Source organism: Cupressus sempervirens, chromosome 11, assembly GCF_028749045.1.
Source record: "Cupressus sempervirens isolate cs-2001-9-10 chromosome 11, ASM2874904v1, whole genome shotgun sequence".
NCBI lineage: Eukaryota > Viridiplantae > Streptophyta > Pinopsida > Cupressales > Cupressaceae > Cupressus > Cupressus sempervirens.
The window spans coordinates 108,595,758-108,609,835 of record NC_143128.1 but is presented as its reverse complement, the minus strand read 5'-3'; the positions used below and the strand labels follow the sequence as shown (position 1 = coordinate 108,609,835).

Sequence of the window (14,078 nt, the reverse complement as noted above, 5' to 3'; positions counted from 1 at the left end):
TCACACTCTCACACTCTCTCCCATCCCCTACTCTCTCTATTTCACAAACACACACACTCTTATCCCCCCACTCTCTTCTCTCCCATCCCCTACTCTCTACATCTATCACACACACTCCCATCCCCCCTATCTCTCTCTCTCTCTCCCTCTCCTACTCTCTCTCTCTCTCTCTCTCAAGTTCTCTCTCCCCCTCTCTACTCTCTCTCTCTCTCTCCCATCCTATACAAGCTCTCTCTGCCACCACCTACTCACTCTCACACTCTCTCCCATCCCCTACTCTGTCTCTCTTACACACACACACTCACATCCACCCTCTCTCTCTCTCCCTCTCCCATTGCCTACTTTCTCTCCCCCATCACCATACTCTCTCTCTCTCTCTACCATCCCCTACTCTCTCTCACTCTCACACTCTCTCCCATCCCCTACTCTCTCTCTTACATAGACACACACACACTCTTATCCACCCACTCTTCTTCTCTTCCATCCCCTACTCTCTACTTCTGTGACACACACTCCCATCCCCCCTATCTCTCTCCCTCTCCCTATCCCACTCCCTCTCCTACCACCTATTATCTCTCTCTCTCAAGTTCTCTCTCTTCCTCTCTATACTCTCTCTCTCCCATCCCTTACTCTCACTCTCTCTCCCATCCCCTACTCTCTCTCACACTCTCCCATCCCCTAATCTCACTCTCTCTCTCCCATCCCATACGAGCTCTCTCTACCACCACCTACTCTCTCTCACACTCTCACACTCTCTCCCATCCCCTACTTTGTCTCTCTTACACACACACACTCCCATTTGCCCCTCTCTCTCTCCTCTCCCATCCCCTACTCTCTAGATTTGTCACACACACTCCCATCCCCCCTCTCTCTTCCTCTCCCACTCCCTCTTGCACTACCTACTCTCTCTCTCTTAAGTACTCTCTCTCCCTCTCTACTTTCTCTCTCCCATCCCCTACTCTCACTCTCTCTCTTCCATCCCCTACTCTGTCTCACACTCTCTCCCATCCCCCACTCACTCTCTCTCTCACCCCTATCCCATACGAGCTCTCTCTTCCACCTCCTACTCTCTCTCAAACTCTCACACTCTCTCCCATCCCCTACTTTATCTCTCTTATAAATAAATACACATTCCCATTCCCCCCCCCTCTCTCTCTCTTGCAATCCCTCTCCCACTACCTACTCTCTCCCATCCCCTACTCTATCTCTCTTACACACTTCCATTCCACCTCTCTCTCCCTCCCACTCTCTCTCCCACCACCTACTATCTCTCTTTCTCTGTCTCACTCTCACTCTCTCCCTCTCTCTCCCATCCCTCTGCCATTGCCTACTCTCTTTATCTCTCTCTCCCCTCTCTCATTCCTTACTGTCTCTCTTTCACACACACACACCCATCCCCCCTCTCTCCTCTCCCATCCCCTACTTTTTCACACACATGCACTCCCATCCTCCTCTCTCTCGCTCTTCCTCCTCCACTTTGTCTCCCACCGCCTACTCTCTCTATCTCTTTGTCTCTCACACACACACACATAGCCATTCCCTTGCGCCACTCCTCCCCCCCACCCCCCCTCCACCCAGCTCTCTTTTGGTCTTTGTTTGCAATTTAGACCTCAATAGTGCATGTGCACTATAGTGCACATGTGTTACTAAGAATTCAATGCTTTCAATAGCACGTGCACACTATAGGGTGCACGCGCTATTGAAAGCTTTGCATTAAACCCAAGCCTAGGGCTTTGTTTTGCCTTGGAGATCCAACCCAAAGGTTTGGAGTTTATAAACAAGCTTGAAACGTGTTTTTCTGCAAACATACCAAAAATGATTGATTTTTCTTGTGTGCTCCCCTTCAAGATTCCTTGTGGTTGGGTATCGATAAGATCAGGTTACATAGCATTATAGATCTCTGTGTTAGCTATCTAACCATATAATTTATTTTTAATTTGAACAATTACAAGCCTTTCATCTATAATTTCTTTTGAATGTATGTTCATTTTTTGTCAAAAACCACCATGTACTAATTAGGCTATAGATTTTAGCTTGTTCATCAAATTTTGCAACAACTTAGTTTTTTAAAAACTAGACTCCATTCTACACATTTGAAAAAAAAAGTTTTGATTTTAGATTAGTTTTCAATTATTTCTAGGGGGAGCACACAGATATTTCATGTTTTAGGGATGTGTCTAGTAAAAAAAATATTTTTAAAAAAAATACACATTATAAAATTACCCAAAAAATTTGGGATAAACTACATAGTGTTAAGTAACTTTTGACCAGACTGATTAAAGAATTTCAAAAAAAAAGTTAAAATTTTAGGGGGGCCACACTTTGTACTGTGTTATGTTTTTTTGGAATAAACAGTACCACTTTTTGTGGACCCCTTTTTTTAGGACCTAAAGCTAAACCATTTTGAAAAAGAAATTTAGTACTTTAGAAACTAGATTCAAAGAACAACAACTTTTGTTTTTGTCATATCTTAAAATTTTGAGCCTAACTATCTTCAAATTCTTGTTGAAGTTCAAAATTTACAAATTTTAGGAAAAAGATGTCCACTTATACCCCCCTTTCGGCACCAAAACTTGGTGCACTTACCCCTAAGGAAGAACTATTTATAAGAAACACAACAGAAATATGTATTTTTACTCAAAATTTTCTCCCTGGCTTACAATATATTACCCAGGGTGTATCTTCCTATGGGTATAACCATTTTATTTTGTTAAGGTGCAATTACTAGTTAGTATTTCTTCTTCTATAAACATAATTATTGTTACTCTTTTATCAAAGGCACTATCATAATTGTTAGAATCAAATTATATAGCCAAAAATAGTAATACTAAATAGTAAAACTATCAAGGACAATTCCAAGAAACATTCACAATAATACACTGACAAGTGGTGACAAAGGCTTACCTTGGTAAATTTCTTGATAGAATTATTTACTATTTTGCATCTCAATAAAGATAATTTTTGACAAAATACATTATTAATTTAAACTTAAATAAACAAGCTTAAGACTGAAGACCCAAAGAATTGTGCCATAGCTTTGTATGATCTTGGTGGCATAAGAACCTTTCTTATTCTCTTCTTAAAAATGGAAGGAAACAACTCTTTAAAATAATATCAGTTCCCACATGAAGTATTTCTTCCTCTAGCCGGATCTTACTAGAAGAAATAATATTACACCGTAAAAATTTGCTATATGTGAAAATCCTAATCAAATCCCATGCCATGATATTTTCTTTCTATAATCTTCATTGCCATCTTGAATAGCATCTATAGAAGAAGGCGGGGAGAAAATTTTGACCATATTTCTTTTGGACTGGACATCCTTCCAAATATGGATTTTCTGAATATGATGTGCTTTCAAATGTGACCATTTGTCCTCCTCATGGGATGCTACCTAAGATGTTGTTGTTCATTAATAAATTAAGAAACCTCGATCCCTTCATTGACAAATGAAGAAACCTCAAGCCCTTCATCTTTCCAATATCACAAGGCTCGTGTCCATTCAATTGATTGTTAGAGAGATCTATGCATGTCAGTATGGAAAGAATAAACGGTTTGTGCTTCTCTAGGCCTTTCATCGCCAACTTCAATTCATCATGAAATGGAACTTCAAATATCCATTTCTTAAATGGGCCAGGTGTAGAACATACATAACCTAATGCCAATGTCTCTTTCATGTACAAGACAAGGGTTCAACAAGGAAAATTACATATGGCCATCTTCTCTCGCTACACTCATTGCATGAAGAGATACAATGTTGTCTGGAATAAAACTTGATCTATTGTTAGACGAAAGGACTAAGATCTAGAGGTGCTTCAATTGGAAATTTTTGAAGGAATGCCACCACTAAAATTATTACCATTCATTATCAAGACTTGAAGCAATGACAGATTTCCAACTGACCATGGAATATCCCCAGTCACTTTGTTGTGCCCCAAATCTATTAGTTTTAAAGACTTATAATTGGTCAATAAGGAGGGAAAAGCTCGACTCAACTTATTATTTCTTACACTTAGGGAGGAAGTACAGAATCAATGGGGTATGCCTCCCTCCAAATTATTATCTCCCAGATTTAGGACATTCAATTACCTTATAGTTGGCAACGAATTGAATGTTCCCATTCAAACTATTGTTTGCCAAATCTAACTTTATAAGGTGAATTAAATTACAGAGGTTGATAGCAATATTTCCAATTAGATCATTGCCATTAGTGATGAAGAGATGTAGTTATTGATAAAAAATAAGAGATCTAAGATTTACTAAGATCTAAAATAAGCACAAATACTTGGCAATGGAAAAAACAAAAATAAACACTTAAGAGAGAAGCAAATTTTATTCATCAAACTGATTGCTACAAGGCTATGCAATGGCCTCTACATAGAGAGAGCCCATGAGATGAGAAGATGATTCTAGAGGATAAGGTGATAAGGTTGTATGACCTAGTATCAAGGAGGACATTCATATCTTCTTAGGATAATGTTGTATGACCTAGTTTCATGGAGGACATTCCTATCTTGTTACCAATTTAATAGGAAATGTGTGGTATACTTGTTGTTTGGTTATAACAGCATGACTGTTGACTATTTCTAACATCCTCCCTTAGTTTCTACCACTAATGATAATGTATGGAAGAAATTACAATAAAAAATATAGATAGGATAGGTCCCGGCATTCAGCCTTGTTAGGTACCTATTTACAACAAAAAAAAGAGAGGGGAACATGACATGACTATCCCCCCTTAATGTTCACCTCAATCATGCCGAGCATGCCTCGTAGTTTCAAAAATTTGGCCTCAAGCATACTCTTAGTAAATATATCTGCTGCTTGGTCTTCACTTGGACAAAAGAGAAGATTAACAAAATTTTCTTGAACAAGATCCCGAATATAGTGAACATCAATCTCAATGTGTTTTGTTTTAGCATGAAAAATAGGATTATTTGCAACTTGAATAGCACTTTGATTATCACAATACAAAGGAGTAGCTGAACTTTGTGCAAAACCAAGCTCAAATAAAAGGTTGCGAATCTAAACTACTTCCTTTCCAACTTCTTTTGTTGCTCTATATTCTGCTTCACATGAGGACAATGATGTAGTAGTTTGTTTTTTGCTGCTCCATGTAATTGGACCTGACCCGAGCTGAAAAATATAACCACCAGTAGATTTTCTATCATCTATGTCACCTCCCTAGTCTGAATCTGTGAAGCCAGTCAAAAAAATTGAAGACTTGTAACTATAATGAATGCCATAGTAAATGGTGCCACGAATGTATCATAAAATTCGTTTGGCAGCCAACCAATGAGTTTCTTTTGGTTCCTGCATAAATCTAGATACCAAATTGACTGCAAAACAAATGTCTGGTCTAGACTGTGTTAGATAAACCAAGCTACCAACAAGCTGTCTATATAAAGTAGCATCCACCTTCTTGGAAATACATTCTTTAGTAAGCTTAATTCCAGATTGAAAAGGAGTAGGGGCTGGCTTACATTCAAGCATGTTAAATTTATCTAAAAGATCCAAAGCATATTTTGCTTGAGAGATAAATAACCCATCATGAAGTCTACTAATTTGCAAGCCAAGAAAATAATTCAGTTCACCCAAATCACTCATATGAAATGCCCCTTTAAGATCTAATTTGAAATCACTAATTAACCCAATATTTGGTCCAGCTATGAGTAAATCATCCACATAAACTGCAACAATAATAATTTCATTTTGCACTCTCTTCACATAAAGATTTGGATCTGTTTTGCATTTTTGAAACCCATGAAGCTGAAAATACCTATCAATCTTCTCATTCCATGCTCTTGGTGCTTGTTTAAGCCCATAAAGTGACTTCTTTAATCTACAAACAAGATTAGGATGTTGTTGATCTACAAAACCTAGCGGCTGATCCATATATATTTCTTCATATAAATCTCCATTTAAGAAAGCATTTTTTACATCCATTTGATGAATATGCCACCCAAGACTTGCAGCCAAAGAAAGAATAGTTCTAATTGTATTCATTTTAATGACAGGAGCAAAAGTTTCTTCATAATCAACACTCTCTTTTTGATTAAATCCCTTAGCAACCAATCTAGCTTTAAATTTTTCTATAGCACCATCTGATTTAAATTTTGTTTTATAAATCCATTTGCAACCAATGACATTCTTACCTTTGGGAAGTTGCACAAGTTCCCAAGTTTTATTTTTCACCAAAGCATCATATTCTTCTTCCATAGCTTGCTCCCATTCTTTCTTCCCTCTAGCTTCCTCATATGATCTTGGGTCATTTACTTGTAATACTTTGGCCATGAGAGCACTACCATTCCTCCCTTGGATCTTTGAGCCTTGCCTATATATTTCTTCAACACTCCTTGTCTTTTGGCTAGCTGAAAAGTTATCTTCTTCACCATTACTACCTGCAAAAAATGTCTGATTACAAGCATTAGTTGTGTTGTTTTCACTAGTATTTTCATCATTTGTAGAAGTGCACAACTCATCCTCATCAATGTAGTCTCCATTTCCTCCTAAAATATCTGAAAAATGAGAAGCATTTGGTGTTGTAGAGTGAGAAGGAGTGGCTATAAGTTGTGAATGCTCATCAAACTTCACATCTCTACTAACAAAGACCTTGTTTGTTGTCAAATCATATAACCTATAAGCCTTTGATTCTTCACTATAACCCATAAACAAACACTTATGACTCTTTGGTTCTAACTTTTCCCTTTGTGCATCAGGAATATGTGCCCAAGCAATACACCCAAAAACTTTAAAATATCCAATGTGAGGTTTCTTACCACTCCATGCTTCTTCAGGGGTGATATTTGTGAGAGCTTTGGTGGGGATTCTATTTATAATATGTGCAGCACAAGAAATAGTCAAACCCCAAAATTTAGTATGCAAACTTTTAAAATGCAACATACAACGAGCCATTTCTAAAAGAGTTCTATTCATTTGTTCAACCACCCCATTTTGTTGAGGAGTATAAGGAACCGTTCTTTGCACCTTAATACCATAATTTTCACAAAATGACTCAAAAGCATAATTGCAATATTCTCCCCCATTATCTGTCCTCAAACATTTAATTATTTTGCCACTTTGATTTTCAACTAATGCCTTAAACTTTTGAAATGCTTCAAACACTTACTTGATCCTTTCAATAAAATAAACCCATACTCTCCTACTATAATCATCAATAAAAGTGAGAAGGTACCTAGCACCTGAAAGTGAAGGATATCCTGGTTCACATAAATCGCTATGAATAAGTTGCAATGGATGATTAGCTCTCCATGCTTTACCTGAATCAAAAGGATCTCGATGATGTTTCCCTAACACACAACCTTCACACACACCTTCACAAGCTGAAATTTTTGTTAATCCTCTAACCATATCCATTCTAACCATATCTTGTAATTTTCTATAATTTAAATGTCCAAGTCTAGCATGCCAAAGTTGTGACATATAATCAGTCTGAGCAATAAAAGCATGAGAGAGTGTCTTTTTATCATCAAGAAACCCCACAAATTTAAATAGATTCTCTTCATGATCAACTCTACCAATAGCAATTATATTGCTTGGGTCTTTTCTATCTCTAACAATAACTTGATCAGCATTGACAAAAAACTCATATCCAGCTTGAACTATTTTGTATATAGAAATAAGATTCACCCCCAATCCTTTAACCAATAAAACATTTTTCAAAGACCCATGTGTTACATTAACAGTGCCTGTTCCTAAAACTGGAAGTTTCATTTTATTGCCAATAGAAATTTCTTGATCTGAATTCTTCCCTTCATAAAAATCAATAAACAAAGATCTATCCCCAGTCATGTGAGATGATGCCCCTGAATTTAAAATCCATTCTTTATTAGAATCTAAAGCAAAGTATCCCCCTTTAACACTAGATTTACTTTTAGTTGTAGCAATTACCTCCTCATTTGATTTCTCTTGCCTTTTTAAAGAGATAGCTATGAAACTATGATTATCCTTCTTTCCATCCTTAAACCTTTCTTGCTTGGGCTTATATTGCTGCCTTTCATTGTCCCTCTTCTTCAAACAAAACTTCTCCATTTGATTCTCACCTCCACAATACCTGCAAATAAAAGACTTTCTTCCAGCTTGCTTTTCTGCACCATCATTTCTAGAAAAATTATTAGAACCTTCATAATTTCAAAATTTATTATTTCCTCTCCAATTCTTTTTTCCATCATTTCTAAAAAATTTACTTTTGGCTATGTATGCATGATTCTTCTTAATATGTCCTTCTTTAATAAGCTGAACTTCTTCATCTAAAACAGATTTGCAAAATTGATCAAAAGTTTGCTGGGGGGTATTGGGATTTAGTTGAAGAACCCTTTTCCTTGATTCCTTAAAAACTTTATATGGCTGGGGAAGCTTACTTTCAACCATTGCAATCAACTAAAAATCCATTTTTTGCATCTTCAGCACCTATTTTTTAAGCTGAGTATTTAAAAAAGTAACTTCATTGAAGTAATTAGACATTTTTCCAAAATAAGATGGATCTAAATTCATCAATTTTTCTTCTATACTAAATATTTCAATATTCATATTGATCTAGCTGCACCATTTTTTGTTAATTAATAGTTTTAATTTTCAATAGTTATTTTAAGTGTCTAGTCAATGCATTTCAGGACACATATAACTCTGTTATTATAGGAACTAATCTTTTGGGAATATTAAAACTTCTATGCAAATGATTTCCTGAAAGGTTTAACCTAAACAACTCAGCATTGTTCTTCCATAACAATGACGAGATTTCACCAGTAATATTGTTGTCAGCCAATACCAATCTTTTTAATGAGTATTCAGTTACTAACCACTGAGGAATTTGACTGCCAAACCTACAATATGATCTTATAGTTAAGCCTCCTAACTGGAACTATGGAATCTAAGATGTACGAATATTGCATACACAATACAATAGAAGCATGCATTTTGAATCTAAAAGGTTATGAAATAGCATATTTGAAATGGTAATGTAGGAGAGCCAAGGCATATTTATAGAGTAAGTTATTTCCAGCTGCGAATAAGTAATTTTCTTGTTGAATGAAAATTGACGTGCGTACAGCTGCTTAAGGGAAGAAAGACCAGCAAGATGAATCCTCTCGTCGAATTGGTTAAAGATAAAATCGCTAGGGAAAAGCTCATGCCACAAAAGAAGAGAATGAGAAATTTTGTATACATGGTTGCAATACTCCAGTCAGTTATAAGTTATATCTAAAAAGATAAAGATTGACCAAGTGGTAAATTGTATGGGGGACTATCCCTCTCAACCTATTGATTCTAAGTTGTAGATATTGAAGACGCGAGAGCTTTTCCAAATAGGAAGGAAAAATACTAGTTAGGGCAATGCTTCTTAAGTTCAATGTCTATGCCAGCATTAAATCAGCATTTTATTGTTTTAAAAATTAAATTAAAAAATATTTAACAATTGTATTTTCAATTTAAATTTATTTTAAAATTTCTATTTTGATGTCGGTATAGACATCGCCCCTGACAGTTGAGGTATTTGAAGAAAGGAAGGTTGCACAAACTATCAGATATGTCTCCACTCTACAAGCCCTATTTTGCATGGTTAGTGCAAGCAATGAAATTTACCCGCTTTACATGGTAACTTCAATTATTTCATGATATGCCACACACTTGGAGGAACAATCACTTCCATTTACCGATGAATTTAGAATTCCATTAGAGACATTCAAGGTTGCTTTGAAAGAAAGAAGAAAGAAGAGCTTGGGGCTTCAAAGGATGATAATTGAATCGACCAACACATGGATTTGTGAGAAGGATAATAAAAAGTGCACTTGTCAAGGTAAATTCAATCTGATGAGTAGCCATTGATTGAGAGAAGATACATGTAACAAAGAATTGGAGTTTTATAGACATTTTTATATGACAACCTCCCCATGAATTCACTAAAACATTAGTATGGTTAAGTAACCTAAATAGTTAAATGCGAAAAAAGGTATAGGTATGTTATAGTCAATGTACTCACTGGTTAGGGGCAATGCCAACCATATAAGTTACAAAATACAAGCAGTTGGGTGCATTGATTAAAATAATAATTGTAATGTCGACATTATTACTTGATAATAGACTAGTAAAGACTTTATAATCTTTAATTTTAAGAAATTAAATACAATTTGTTGACTACAGAAAAATCATAAATATATTTTAAAAACAAGATGGTATGGCATAAAATTGTAAACATTAAAGATACAACATGTTGGGTCGTCCTTGGACTCTACGCCGCGTTCCTCTTCACCCGTCTATAATCTTCGTCCTCTAGTCTTTGACCGTGCTAAGGAGTCATGGTCTTACTCTCAACAATCAGTTCCTCTCACCAACCTCCACCCATGTGAGGGCTGCTGTAGTTACCTAAATAATAAATTGTTAACATAAAAGTATGTTATGGTCAATGCACCCAATGTTTAGTGGCAACAATAGTGATGTAAGGTCATAAATATAAGTAGTTGGGTGCATTGATTAAAACAACAACTATAAAGGTCGCATTATTGATTGATAATAGATCATAAAAGACTTTTTTTTCTTACATGCATATGGACTAGAAACATTTGCTTTCGAAGATTAAAATGAGCTTAGTTTACTGATGTTAACATTTTTTATTATTTCATTGTTATTTAACAAAATATGTTAAACTGACAACATAAAAGCATTCGTGTAGTAATGAACGGGATTTACACCGTAATACCTTAATACAAGACATTGAAAATACAGAACAGACTAAATTTGAAGCAAGCCCATGGCTCCAACGCTCAGGGCATAATTTTGCTTAACCTATTTGGCAAACTAAGACTTCATAATCTTTTGCTGCGGATGCAAGGAAACAGAAACTTTAAAATCTTATCAACCCTCTGGAAGTATTTCTTTCTCCATCCCTTTCTCACTGCAAGCAATAACATTACACAGGAAAAACCTGCTACATGTGACAGTAACAGTCCAACCTCATACCATACTATTTGATTTCTGTCATCTTCGTTTCTGTCTTCCAAACCATTTGGAGGAGGATGGGGAGCAAACTCTGGCCAAGCGCATTTCTTTGCAAGAGGGCATCCTTCCAAATATAGATTTCCAGAATAGTGTGTTTTATCAAATCTGGTCATCTGTCCTCCTTGAGGTATGCTGCCAGATAAGTTGTTGTTGGACAAATTTAAGTATCCCAAAAAAGTCAACAATTGCATTTCAGCAGGAATCCTTCCAGAAATCCTGTTTGTCGAGAGATCCAGTGACTCTAGCTTTCTCATTTCCCCAAAACTGGATGGAATAATTCCATCCAGTTTATTCATTGATAGATTTAGATACATCAACCCCTTCAACTTCCCAAAATCCAATGGAATTTCTCTACTTAGTTGATTATTGGAGAGATCTATGCGTGTGAATGTTGAAAAAATATACGCGTAATGCAGTTCTGAACCTTTCACAGTCATGTCAAAATCATCATGAGACGAAACTTGATATATAAGTGGCTCAATAGGGCCAATCCCACTATATGACTTAATCCCATTGTCTTTTGTAATTACATGAAATGGATTCAACTGATCAGATAATACATGGCCATCTTCTCCAGATAAACTCATTGCTTGCAGAGATGAAATGTTAGGGGGAATAGAACCTGATATATTGTTAGACGAGAGGTCTAAGACCTGGAGTTGTTTCAATTGGACAATTTCTGAAGGAATGCTGCCATTGAAGCGATTATCATTCATCATCAACACTTGAAGGGCCGATAGATATCCAACTGGCCCTGGGATATCCCCATGAAATCTGTTATGCCCAATATCTAGTGCTTGTATCTACTTACAATTGATGATTGACACAGGGAAGGCTCCACTTAGCTTATTGTTTCTCACAATGAGAGAGGAGGAGCATATCCCATGGGGTATACTTCCATTCAACCTATTATGCCCCAAATTTAACACTTGAATCATCTTATAATCGGCAAAGCATGAAGGAATGCCTCCATTCAATTTGTTGTTTGAAAGATCTAACTTTTCAAGGTGAATTAAATTGCACAAACTTCGAGGAATTTCGCCAACAAGAGAATTGTCATTAACCATCAGGAGCTGTAGATCTGGAGGCCAAGAAGATGATATATTTCCAGTGAAAGCATTCCTAGATACATCAAATACTGTCATCCAACGAACTAATCTCGCTGGGACAACGAGACTGCCACTGAAATGATTTCCTGAAAGGTTGAACAGGTACAACTGAGGATTGTTCTCCAGTATCCATGAGGGGATTTCACCAACAATACTGTTGTTAGCCAGTGCTAACCTCTGTAGTGAATACTGAGTGAAAAGCCAGTCGGGGAATTGACCACCAATACTGCATGAGACTAGATCTAAGCCTGCTAACTGGAATTGGGGCAGCCAACTTGTGCTGATATTAAGAACACAGTATGATGCGTACAAATATTTCAAATCTGCAAGGTTGTGAAACAAACTATCTAAAATAGTAATACGGGAGAGCCAGAGAACCTTTATGGAGGATGGCAATGCCAACTGTGAGGAACTAATGTTCTCAGATAATGAAAAATCACGAGCAAAGAGCAATTTGAGGGAGGAAAGACCAGTGAGTTGAAGACTCGCATTGAACTTGTTGCCAGAAATACTCAAGAACTTGAGAAAGGACAGCTTGTTCACGGAAAGTGGTATTTGTCCAGTAAATTTATTGTAATGGACACTAAGCCTACGAAGAAGGGTAAGATTTCCTAGACAGGATGGTAGGACTCCTTCGAGTTGATTGATGCTTACATCTAGATAGCTAAGATTTGTGAGCAAGCAAATTTCAGGGGGAACTATGCCTGTCAAGCTATTGTCTTTTAACACCACAAACTGAAGATGAGAGAGATTTCTCAAACAAGAAGGGATATTACCTGTTAATCCAACGCTTTTCAGGACAAGATATTTGAGAAAAGGGAGGTTGCACAAACCACTTGATATGACTCCTCTCTGCAATCCCTGCCCTGTATTGTTGGTGTAAGCAGTCAAATTAAGCTGCTCTACATGGCCGGTGACATGACTGCAAGATATTCCTTCCCATGTGGAGCAACAGTCGCTTCCATTTCTCCATGAACTGAGAATGCCATCAGAGACGTTCAAGGCTTCTTTGAAGGAAAGAAGAGCTTGGGATTCCTTGGAAGGACAAATGATTATACCAATACATGGGCTTGTAGACAGGATAATGAAAAATGCATTGAGAAGGGCGATGTTGGTAGAGGGAAACATTGCTTGGCAGAAGTTGCAGACAACAAAGAAGTAGTCTTTGAGAGGCACGCTGATATAGGATATAGGATAATCTTCCCACCTATTTAGAATGAGAAAGATTTCACATCGATTGATTTTTACATGGCAATAAATCAATGTATAGATTTTTACATGGCTAGAAATCAATGCTAACACTCGACTGTTAGCTATTGACAATTTCAAAGGGGTGCGCACCAATAACCTGTCAGAGAAATGAATTGAAAAATAAATTGTATTTATGTGTATAGGTAGTAGTCATAAATCGTTTTTGGATATTTATATCACGTAATAATAATAACTTATAAAAGTAGTTATAAATAGCTGTCACTCTAGATAATGATAGGTAACCATATTTATAAATATGAATAACTAGTATATTAATGATCATATAGTTTAGTGGATTTTTTTAATATAAATTTTAATAATAACTAAATTGATGTTGAAAAAAAATATTCATAAAAAAATTGTTGAAAAGAAAATTGATTTGAAATTCTAAATGATGTAAATATATCAATTAATTATTATTTATTGAGATAACTATTTAAATTTAAATTATAAAAAAATAGCTAATATATTAGTACGAAACAAATTTTTGAATAAAATTAATTTTACATTTCATAAAGAAATTTAAATATTGAATTAATTATGAGTTATATATATGTTTGTGTTTATTAGTCTATTAAACATTAGATTTCATTGTTGAAAATGATTTTTTTAAATAAAAATTATTTTATATTTTTAAAATTAAGCTGAGAGGCTTTCTACATGTCAGAAAAATAAAATAGAAATAAACTAAATATAATTATAATT

The 14,078-nt window shown here is 35.9% G+C and overlaps 1 protein-coding gene and 1 pseudogene across 1 annotated transcript; both read right to left on the bottom strand.

The window, feature by feature from the left end:
* The window catches only part of LOC149528451 (uncharacterized), a 34,198-nt pseudogene extending 22,469 nt beyond the window's left edge, over positions 1–11,729 (bottom strand).
* LOC149528450 (uncharacterized) lies at positions 10,606–13,388 on the bottom strand. The gene has a single exon (XM_089809268.1). It carries the CDS (start codon positions 13,248–13,250, stop codon positions 11,817–11,819), a length of 1,434 nt encoding a protein of 477 aa, XP_089665394.1. The 5' UTR covers positions 13,251–13,388; the 3' UTR covers positions 10,606–11,816.
* Between the last annotated feature and the right edge of the window lie 690 nt (positions 13,389–14,078).